Source organism: Saccopteryx leptura, chromosome 9 (genome assembly GCF_036850995.1).
Source record: "Saccopteryx leptura isolate mSacLep1 chromosome 9, mSacLep1_pri_phased_curated, whole genome shotgun sequence".
Taxonomy (NCBI): domain Eukaryota; kingdom Metazoa; phylum Chordata; class Mammalia; order Chiroptera; family Emballonuridae; genus Saccopteryx; species Saccopteryx leptura.
This window is the reverse complement of record NC_089511.1, coordinates 49,289,000-49,301,076: the sequence shown is the minus strand read 5'-3', so window position 1 is coordinate 49,301,076 and position 12,077 is coordinate 49,289,000. Positions and strand designations below refer to the sequence as shown.

At 34.2% G+C, this 12,077-nt stretch overlaps 1 protein-coding gene across 1 annotated transcript in view; it reads left to right on the top strand.

The window, feature by feature from the left end:
• Positions 1-12,077, top strand: part of PTEN (phosphatase and tensin homolog) — a gene marked incomplete at its 5' end in the record, with an annotated part of 89,264 nt that overhangs the window by 43,867 nt on the left and 33,320 nt on the right. The window contains one exon of the mRNA XM_066350224.1: positions 11,302-11,346. Coding sequence (XP_066206321.1) covers positions 11,302-11,346 — 45 coding nt within the window. The remainder of the gene's footprint in view (positions 1-11,301; positions 11,347-12,077) is intronic.

The following is a 12,077-nucleotide window of genomic DNA, read 5'->3' as shown; positions in this document are numbered from 1 at the left end:
CTCTTATTAACACTTGATACAGCCTGACCAGGTGGTGGTGCAGTGGATAGAGCAATGGACTGGTTCGCAGTGAACCTAGGTTCGAAAACCCGAGGTCACCAGCTTGAGACTGGACTCATCCAGCTTGAGCATGGAGTTACCAGCTTAGTGCGAGGTCTCTGACTTGAGCCCAAGGGACTGGCTTGAGCCCAAGGGACTGGCTTGAGCCCAAGGTTGCTGGCTTGAGCAAGGGGTCACTCACTCTGCTGTAGCCCCCTGGTCAAGGCACATATGAGAAAGCAATCAATGAACAACTAACGTGCTGCAACGAGGAATTGATGCTTCTCATCTCTCTCCCTTCCTGTCTTCTGTCTCGCTATCTTTGTGTCATTGTCACAAAACAAAACAAAACAAACCACTTGAAACTGAAACAACTGGATGTCATTATGAAAAATAAAGTGACCCTTTACTTATACTTCTCATAATAGATGAAAATTAACCTTAAATGGATTATAGAGACATAAAAATAAAATGTGAAACTATAAAATTTGATAAAAACAGAAGAAAACCTTTATGACCTTTAGGTCATAGATTTAGTCAGAGATTTTTTAGTACATACAAAATTAAGCATATAAGAAAAAATGGACAAATTGGACTTTATCAACACCATTAGTAAATAAAAAGGCAAACACAGCATGGGAAAATTATTCACAATTTATATCTGACAATGGACTTGAATTTCACACAGTATAAAGATGCTTTTAGAATTCACAGGGATTTCCTCATAAAGAAATGGGCAAAAGATATGAACAGAAACATTACAAAAAAAGGTATATATAATAAGTGATCAATAAACATGAAAATATTTAAAATAAGTCATCAAATAAATTAAAATTGGAGCACAATGAGATGCTGTACTTATTTACTGGGATGGCTAACACTTAAAGGTTTAATGGGTTGGCAAGAATGTAGATCAGTTGGACCTTTCACTTATGTTTGCAAAAGCAGAAAATGATACAACTTCTTTGGAGAAATGTTTGGCAGTTTCTTATTCATATTATTTTTAATAGCCTTCTGCATTTTTTTCAGTGGTTATATGTTACTCCCTTTACTGTTTATTTCTTTTTCCTCAAGTTTTATACCTCTTTAAAGAGCATAGATTTTATTATTTTTAGCACTGGGGATCACTATCTAAAAGCAGAATTTAATATGCACCTCTTATTTTAGCTTTTCTGTTTAACTCAAGGTCATGTAGAAGAAAACAGTACTATGCAGACAAGAGTTAAAAGTACATTTTTCAATAAGATATTTTACTTGTTTTTAGATATACTTAATTTTAATTCTGAAAATCTGAAGTTGACTAGGAGGAAGTAGTTAAGGACTAAAGTGTACAGAGCTTGTCTTTGCTAATGGGATTAAGACAGATTGAGTTTTGAAAAACCACAATCCAATTTTATGTTTAGTAGTAGTAGCAGTAGCAACTATAGGTATGGTAGGGTTCTAAGAGCGAATGTTGATTTAACATGAATACGGTAAAGAAAATAAATATGGTTACCAAATAGTGAATTAGCTATTGAAAAATGTAGCAGGTAAGTGATTATTTTGCTTTTTTCTTTTCAGATGCTAATTTTTTTTTTAAACCTATTTTTGTATTATTAGGAGCTGTCCAATGTTCTTAGGCTGTTTTCTGAATTGGATATAGAGGGTTTCTACTGAGTTTCTGTCAAGTTGCGAGGAGCATTTGTTGTTAGAGTTGGGGTTGACAGTACTTGAAGTTTTGTTACCACTCTGTCTGCAGTAGTGCTTATCATATCGCATGTGCTCTATAAGTATTTGTTAATGAGATTTTATCAATTCCCTAAGTACTTGAAAATGTTATAATGCTCTAATTATATGAACTTTAGTATCAATATGTACTGATGCCAGGCAAAGATATACCAGTTGACCTTTAAGAAACAGAATGACTCTTGGGCCTTACAGTAACACTTGAATTTAATCCAGTGAAATATATCTAGTTTGTCTACATAAAGACTTTCAGTGGAAAGAAGGCTTGATTAGCTATTATTGAAACATGGAAAAAGCAAGTCCAAGGGAAAGGAAGTCTTAGCCAATGGACTTCAGATATTTTTGGCAAGCCATTCCTGTTGTGGAGGTGAAAACATCAGAATGTTTTATTATGTTAAAAATGGCTTCATTTAACTACTCATGTTTGATTCCACATTTAATTAGCAGCATTCTGTTTCATTTTCAAAGGTCTGTTGTGGTAAGATATTGAACTGGTCATAAAGATATGAATAATTTAGTTCTTGGGGCAGTTGAGTTTTTTAAGTAAATTAATATATTTCCATTATGGTCATTATGATATTTATAAATCAGTCATATGACACAAGTTTGAATTTGTTTCTGAAAAAAAGCACCACTCAATATGCTGACAGTATTGTATCTAAAGAGGTAGAGGATTAGACCCTGAACCACCACAATAACTTTACTAAAATAATAACTGAATTTCTGAGGCCTTTTCAGAGTCAGTAAAAAGCTTATCTTGCAACCCAGTCTCTTTTTCCTCTATTGGAGTTAGTTTAGTAGCATGGTATTGATATAGAGAGAGCCAGCATTTGATTTATGTAATCTTGCTTCTTCAGAGGTGAACATTGCATAGTATGAGAGTTTGCTTGTAGAATGTTCCAACTTGCATAACAAGTATATGTAAACTTAAAGAAATATTAAGAAGGTCAATTTTGAAGTTGCCTCTATACTTGGAGTATTTTGTCCATTTATATTTAATATAATTATTGGTATGTTTTGTTTAAGTCTACTGTTTTTCTATTTGTTTAGCTGTCTGATAACTCATTTACTCTTATTCTATCTTATTCTACCTTTCTAGGAGTTTATAGAATATTTTTACATATTCCATTTTATATTGAATTTTTACCTGTACCTCTGTGTTTTGTGCGTGCGTGTGTATGTATTTTAGAAGCTACATATACATATATTTAGTCAGTGAGTCAGGAATTCAGGTAAGGCATGGTGGAGATGGCTAGTCTGTGCTTTACAGTGTCTAGGGCTTTAGTTGGGAACACTCGGTGACTGGAGATGACTTGGCAAGGTGGGGACTGAATCATCTAAAGGTGTTTTCACTTACATGTCTGGTAAATGCTGGCTGTTGTCTGTGTCTTCGTTTGAGCTATTGGCCAGAACCCTGGTACTTGGCCTTTCTGAGTGATCTCTTCACATAGTCTAGCTTAGGCTTTCTCATAGCGTGGCAACCTGGTGCCAAGAGTAAAGATCCAGAGTTCAAGGTGGAAAGTGCATGGCATTTATATGACCTAGCCTTAGATATCACTTAATGTCGCTTCTGGTATACTCTGTTGGTTGAGGCAATCACAAAGGTGTGCCCAAGTTTAAGAGGGAGGAACCGTAGACTCACTCTGTGGGAGAAGTATTAAGACTATGTTGTATGAAGAGCATGTGAGATGGGAGATGCAGTCATTCTTGGATAATATATCTGCCACATCTTTCTTCTTCAGTCTCCAGTGTTCTTTTAAGACCATGCAGTCAGTAGATTTTTCTCTTTAGATATTGTACTTTTAAGTACAAAGAGAATTTCTGTCTTTTATAGTTTCTACATCTTTGCTGAGACTTTCCAGTTTTTTACTTACTATAACTATTTTCCTTTTTATTCTTGTATTTATTTATAGTAGCTGCTTTAAAGTCCGTGTCTGCTAATTCTAAGATCTGGTTTGCCTTGAAATTAGTTTCTATTGACTGCTTTGGTTTTTTTCCTTGGTCATTGGTCATGTTTTTCTGCTTTGCATGTGTAGTAAATTTTAATTGTATGTTGACTATTGTGGATGATATGTTGTAGGAAGTCTGGATTGTTACTTTTGTTAATACCTGAGTTTTATTTCAGCAGGCATTTAAATTAATGATTAATCTTCTGGTATTGCTGGGCTTGGTTTTCTTTTGTTAAGGCAGGTTTTCTTTTGTTAAGGCAGGTCTACTTCAGTTTTGTCTTTTGTTTTAGGGTGTGGTCCTTACTCCTAAGGCATTGTCTTTCTGGGGTCCCAGCTGAATACCTGGGGTTTTCAGTGAAATCTCTCCAGTCTGGCTAGGCCAGAACTCCTCCCAGCACTGTCTGTGCTATCTCTAGTGTCAACTCCACTATTCTTTCAGATCCTGCAGATATATAGCTCAACCCTTATCCAAGGTCCTGAGATGAATTTCCATACAGACTTTTGATAGCCTCTTTGTTAATTCCCTTTTTTTCTGCAACCCTGTTCTACAAACTCGGTCTTAGCGCCTCAGAACGCCAGTCTCTGCCTCTTTACCTCAGAGAAACCTTTGTTCCATTTCCTTCTGCTGTATCAGAAAAGAGCCTCCAAGCTGAGAGCAAGGCAGTCATGGGTGTTACCTCTTGTTTCTCTTTTCTTAAGGATCATAAGCCTGTGCTGCCTTTTGTTCAGTGCCTAAAAATAGTTGCCCCATCCATTTGCTCAGTTTTGCAATTGTTTATAATAAGAGAATTCTTGTATCAAGAGATACTATATAATTGATAAGATTGTATAAATGCTACTGTCAGAAAATTTTTTTAAGAGATGAGTTTTAGATTGAATAGCAAAATGTAAAAAGATTCTTAGAATAAAATTATTTAAGGCTTATTTAAAATAGAATTTTACTTTAAATAACTTGGCTACTATAAAATAATTTATAATGTTCAAATTTTACTTTTTATTGAATTTGTAAATTTGTATTGATTTTCTCTGTAAATGGCAAATAGAGTTAAAATCCCCCCCCCCCCCCCCAAGCTGGAAACGGGGAGAGACAGTCAGACAGACTCCCGCATGCGCCCGACCGGGATCCACCTGACACGCCCACCAGGGACAGACGCTCTGCCCACCAGGGGGCGATGCTCTGCTGCGACCAGAGCCACTCTAGCGCCTGGGGCAGAGGCCAAGGAGCCATCCCCAGCGCCTGGGGGGGGGGAAGAGAGAGAGAGAAAGGAAGGGGGGGCGGTGGAGAAGCAAATGGGCGCTTCTCCTATGTGCCCTGGCCGGGAATCGAACCTGGGTCCCCTGCACGCCAGGCCGACGCTCTACCGCTGAGCCAACCGGCCAGGGCCTAGAGTTAAAATTTCTATATTAGTCTCTCTTTTGCTCATTAATGACAGATACTGCTAATCAATCATGATATTCTTTCCCAGTCTCCACCCTGGATGTTTTAATAACCTGAATATTGCATCCCAATAAGCCACCACCTATTTTATGCCTATTTGCCATCTGTAGTGTATTTCCGTTTACTAGTTCAATCACTGTTATTTTGTAGAATATTTTAACATGATGAAAGGTTATCCCAAGAGATAATTATTTTTCTAGAACTGAAGTGATTTTTTACAATATGCACATTATAAGGAGTTAAATGACTATTTAGTAAGTCCTTAGTACTTCTTAAATGGAACATAAGTAAAACATTGAGGAGCAGAAATTCTTAGCAGTTATGCATATAATAATACGTAAATTTAAAAGAGAATAAGGAGTTTGTTTGAATATAAATTGTAGACACCTACCTAAACATAAGTGTCTTGAAATTAAAGAATGGAATTTCTATGGCTAGAGTCTCTAGGAGGGATTTAAAGCGATAGCACATTTCCAGTGTTTTAACGCATTGTTTGTTTTTTTGGTTATCATTTCTCACCAAGGTTAGATTTGTGATTTAGTGATACTGTGTGCCAATAATTAAAAAAAAAAAATCCTCTGGATAGGCTTGGTATGAATGAAGATGTAAGATATACCTCATAAGTATTTATAAACAGGAATATCATTAATGAATTTTATAAAATTAATAAGGACTGTTGCTACATAAAGAACTTTATTTTTTCTAATTTAAAATAGTATATGAAAATGTTAATTTTATGTAAACTCTAAAAATATGTTCAAAAGAAGTTAGACAACTATTTTAAACTGTTCAAACTTATTTTTTAGACATAAAATTGATATATATATATATAACTTAATCAATTTGTACTCTTGGAAAATGAAATAGGACAGAAATGTTTTTCTCTCGAATGTAGCATATGCTTGTTTTAACAACACAGTGGTAGAAGTATTGAAAGTGAATAGTGAAAACCTGCATCTTTATCTCTGAAAACTCATGATAACCAGTATGACCACTTTAATATGGATCTTACCCGCTAGACTCCACTTGAATGTGTATACATGTGAATAGTGTTCCCTGGAACTAGGCAGTGGTATGTGTATATCCTTGTTAATATAGTGTTGGTTTATATATATGGATTCAAAACTTAAAATTACCATACTTAGATTGAACTAAAAGGAACTGCTGATCTTCCAAAATAACTTTATTTTTCCTGCTCTCATTTACATTGTAGGCTTTCTTTGAGAAAGTTGTATTTTGCAGATCATTGCTTGTTCATTTTCTCTCACAAGAAACCCGTAGAGGTAGATATGGCAGGTAGCAATGAATTGTTTTATAAATTTTATAATCACTGTCCTTCAAATCATTTGTACTTGTTTTGGTTATTTCAATTACCCTTGGCATTTCTCTAAATTTCCAACCATGTTAAAAATACAAATTGAGAAAAGACTAAGAGTATAAAGTTTCTTGAAGACAATGTAGAAGATATTTTTACAAACTCTAGAGGTAAATAAAGACTTCTCAGAGAGGATATAAAATTCTAAACAAAAATTGATATGTTGGAATTTAATAAAATTTAAAATTGTTGATTATCAAAAAATCATTTAGAAAATGAAAAGACAAATTATAGACAGGAGCAAATATTTAAAATACATATATCTGACCAAGGACTTGTACACAGAGTAAATAAGAGACTTATATAATATATAAGTCATTAATAAAGACATTCATTTAAGGAAAATAATAAACCATTGATTTAAACAGACATTTTACAAAAGCTATAAAAATGGCTAACAAGCCAATGAAAATATGCTTAATTAACATTATTAGTGATTTTGGAAATAAAAATTAAAGCCATAACAAAATACCATTTGATACCCATTAGAAGGGCTAACCACAACAACAAAAACTCCCAGAAAATTAGTACCAAATGTTGATATGACAAGGGAGCAACTGGAATGCTTTTAAAATGTTGGCAGTACTATAAAATGGTAAATTGCTTTGGAAAACTGTTCAGTAGTTTTTTAATAAAGTTGAACATTATCTTTCTACCCTGTCTACTCTATCACCCAGCACTTCTACTCCTAGCTATTAATTAAGAGAAATGAAAGCAAATGTTCCCCACAAGACTTGCATAAGAATGTTTATGTACTTTATTCATAGTAACCCCAAACTGTAAACATCCCAAATAGCCATTAAAGGATAATGGAAAAACAAATGGTGTTATATTTGTCAAATGAAATAATACAATAAAAAGAATGAACTGTTGATATATTAATAAATGGAAAAATGTGAAAACATCAGATTAAGTGAAAGAAGCCAGTTACAAAAGAATATGTATTATTATATGATTACATCTATATGAAATTCAAGGCCAGACTAATCTGTGGTAACATTGGTACCTACCTGGGAGCTTGCTGCAAAGGGACTTCTTTAAGAAGAAGAAGATAAAAAAATATTAATAATAAAATAGCAGTAACTACATACCTAGCAATAATTACGTTAAATGTAAATAAATTAAATGCTCCAATTAAAAGACATAGGGTGGCTTAATGGGTCAGAAAACCAGACCTGTACATATGCTGTCTACAAGAGACCTACTTCAGATCAAAAGACACAGACTGAAAGTAAAAGAGGTGGAAAAAAGATATTTTATGCAAATGGAAACAAAAGAAAAGCTGAGGTAGCAACAGTTATATTAGAGAAAATAGACTTTAAAACAAGGGCTATAATAAGAGACAAAGAAGGACCCAGCATTTTCACTTCTGGGTATTTAGCTGAAGAATTCCAAAACACTAATTTAAAAACTTATTTTTATAGTCACTGCAGCTTTATTTACAATAGGCAAGATATAGATGCAACCTAAGTGTTCATTGATAGAAAAGTAGATAAAGGAGTGGTACATTCATACAAAAGAATATTACTCAGTCATAAAAAAAGCATGGGATCTTGCCATTTGCAATAACATGGAGGGACACAGAGGGTATTGTGATGAGTGAAACAAGTAAGATAAAGACAAATACAGTATCATTTATATGTGGAATCTTAAAAATAAATGAATAAACAAAACAAACTTATAGATACAGAAAACATTTTGATGGTTGCCAGATGGGAGCAGGACTCGGGAAGAAGGGTGAAAACAGGGAAGTGAGTAAGGTACAAATTGCCATTTATAAAAATAGGGAAATGTAAAGTACAGCATAAGGAATACAGTCAGTAAGTAATATTGTAGTAACCATGTGTGGTGTTGGATGTGCACTACATTTATTGGGGTAATCACTTTGTAAGTTACAAATGCCTAATCATTATGTTGCACACCTGAAACTAATATAAAATATAATATTGTATGCCAACTGTAATTGAAAATAAAAACATTATTTAAAAAATAAAATAAAGAATATGGAAAGTAACACATACTTTAAATATTGACCTTAAAAAAGAGTTGAACACATGATATGTTAGAACCAAAGAGTTCCACAGGGTTTATTCACCACCACCACCACCACAACAAAGAAGGTTGATACTTTTCTTTGTTTCTTTCTACCCTTTGGCAAGGGTTCTTAAAATTTTTTTTAATGCCATGTGCCTTTTTGGCAGTCTGCTGAGGTTTATGGACCCCTTCTTAAAGTGACTTTAAATCCATAAAATAAAATTCATAGGATTATAGTAGTTAGGAAAATATTTAAAAACCAAATAATCTGATTTAATAATATAGTTATTAACAAATTAAATTTAAAAGTCTATTGCCGACCCTGGCCGGTTGGCTCAGCGGTAGAGCGTCGGCCTGGTGGGCGGAGGACCCGGGTTCGATTCCCGGCCAGGGCACATGGGGGAGGCGCCCATTTGCTTCTCCACCCCTCCGCCGCGCTTTCCTCTCTGTCTCTCTCTTCCCCTCCCGCAGCCAAGGCTCCATTGGAGCAGAGATGGCCCAGGCGCTGGGGATGGCTCTGTGGCCTCTGCCCCGGGCGCTGGAGTGGCTCTGGTCGCGGCATGGCGACGCCCAGGATGGGCGGAGCGTCGCCCCCTGGTGGGCGAGAGCGTTGCCCCATGGTGGGCGTGCCGGGTGGGTCCCGGTGGGGCGCATGCGGGAGTCTGTCTGACTGTCTCTCCCTGTTTCCAGCTTCAGAAAAACGTAAAAATAAATAAATAAATAAATAAATAAATAAATAAATAAATAAATAAAGTCTATTGCCAGGTCTAATGACTTAATTTTGAAGTGTTGATGATAAATAATATTTTGATCTTTGCAACAACTGTAGTATAATATCAAAATGTATAATTTCAGTTAGTGATCAAGTTATAAGTACAGCTTTTATTACTACTGTGTAGCGTAATTGTTCACATCCAAGTTTATGGACTCTTTTTCCTCCTGCCCCAACAACACACATATTTTCTGACTTCCCGATTTCCCTTCTTCCAATAGTTATATTATAATTTATTACATCAGTATTGGAGTTTTAATGTCATCATGACTAGATAAATGCCAGTCACAATTAAGTGATAATAGTATATTATTGACTGATTTTTTTTCTGTACATTTTGTTTTCCCTGGAGTTAACAATTAATTTTCCTCGTTACTTCCCTTCCTTTAACTTTAGTTTTTATATTTTTAACTGTAATTCATCTTAAACTTGCCTTCAGTTGTATAAATCAACATGTTTGGGCACATTTGGTTTTATATCAATTTTATTTTCTGAGTCTTCTGGTCTGCTCTAACCTGAATTAGTTGTTCTCTAGGCTTGCTGTAGTGCATTCTGCTTAAAATGTTCCTTCACCATCATTCTTTTCTTTTTTCATGAGTTTGACTCTTCAATTCCTGGAATTTGTCATCTTCTCTCATGGTTTCCCACCCTTGTTTTGGTGGAGCACATCTAGTAACTCCCTGAGAAAGAATATATTGGAAGCAAAATTATTTGAGACTACTTATTTAAAAATGCCTTCATTATATAGTCACTCTTGATTTAGAGTCTTGCTTGGTATGGAATAATTTTCCATCAGAGTCAGAAAATTTTGCCCAATTTTTTTCTAGTTGCTAGTGTTGCCATTAAAAAAAGGTAAAGTCATTATGATTTCAGATTCTTTTTATGAAATCTGTTTCCTCTCAGGGAGCTTTAGGGTCTTATTTATCTCTTCAATATTCAGAAATGTCAAAAAGATGGTTGCAATTTTTTGGGTCTATTTTTATCATTTTTTGCTGGATACTCTGTACTTTGGAAACTCATGTCTTACGTTTTGGCCATTTTTTGAAATTTTCTTCTGTGTTTTCTATTCTTTCTCTAGGACGCCTATTCATATGTTGAACCTCCTGGATTTTAAATTTTTAGAAATCTTTCCTTCTGGTTCTTATTTGACTTACTCGTTTATTTCTTCTGATATTTCCCCAGCCCTGTACTTCTCTAACTCCTCGTAGGATTAAACAAGTTTATATATGTATATAAAGTACTCCAGTAGCATAGTGCCTACCATATATAGTAAGTTCTTGTGTTGGTTGTAGTAGTTGTTAACTAATTGTTTTGAGGGAGAGGTTTTTGGTCTTGATTCTTTGACTTATTAGCTATATGATCTTGGGCAAGTCCTGTAATTTCTCTGATACCTACTCCCCTCATTTATAAAATGTGATTAAGCTCTACCTCAGATGTTTGTGAGCATCAGATGAAAATATATATATGAAAATGCTTTAAAAATTCTATACAGAGTTAATAGTTACTATATACATCTTTCAAATATCAAAAGTTTTTAGTTTGTAAGAAAATGATGGCATTCGGGTTACTTTTAAGATTATTCTATTGTATGTGACTATTTCTCACAAATCTATATAAGCTAGATGACTTTGGCTAAATGCTAATCCTACTATTTAAAGAAGTTATTTCTTTAATATTCAACTTTACTATGTTAGGCTGAAGGGAGAAGATTATGAAAATATTCATCCTGTGAAAAGCTCTGGCTTTACTTCAGATTGTATAAATCTATGTAATGTAAGAATGACCTGAATACTAGTTTTAACCCATGGAAAGAATATGTATTGGAGTTTATTTATTTTTCTTGAATGGTATTTGAGATTAGGAAAAATAGAAATCTGTCTTTTGGTCTTTCTTAATAGTATTAATGCAATTTCAAATGTTAGCTCATTTTTGTTAATGGTGGCTTTTTGTTTGTTTGTTTTGTTTTAAGGTTTTTGGATTCAAAGCATAAAAACCATTACAAGATATACAATCTGTAAGTATGTTTTCATATTTGTATGCTTCCAAATACTTCTAAAATAACTATTAAGTAAAAGTTATTTCTTTGTTAGAATGAGGTAAAGATGTATTTGAACAGAACTGTATTCCTAAAACACTTAGTTCAAGAAGTCTGATCGAGAGCACTGTTAGGTCATTTAGAAAGTGTAGTGATGAGGTAAAAAAATGTTGGCACAGATTTATGTTACTTGATCTGCATTAAGTGACTTGGCATCCATCCCATCTTTGAGCCCATAACCATGTGGTAACTTGAAGTGTAAGAGATAGCAGAGCTTTTGTTAAAGCATTGATATCTTCCATGGAGGTATACTCCACAGTGAATATAATTTTGTTTATTCTATGTCTCTAGGTCAATTGATTAAAACAACTCTTAGCATATTCTCTAGATGTAAATAACATAAATAAGTCATCTAAAATTATTGAATTGGGTCATTTCCTCTCTTTGGGGCAGGGATGTAAGGATTGCCCAATTGATATAGCCAGCTGACCTTATCTATATGGTTTTTTCTTTTGACTTTGTGACTAGGGATTTGAAAAGGAAAAAAGCAACAAAAGAAAAATGGGTAGAAAATATTTAACCATTTTTGCCCTTGAAGACTATTTTTCTTTCCCTAAATATTGACCATGTACTACTTTTTAAACAGTGTTATATAAAACGTGGGTTTTTTTTCCTGGCTTTTAGTTTTCCTATGTGATATATATAAATTA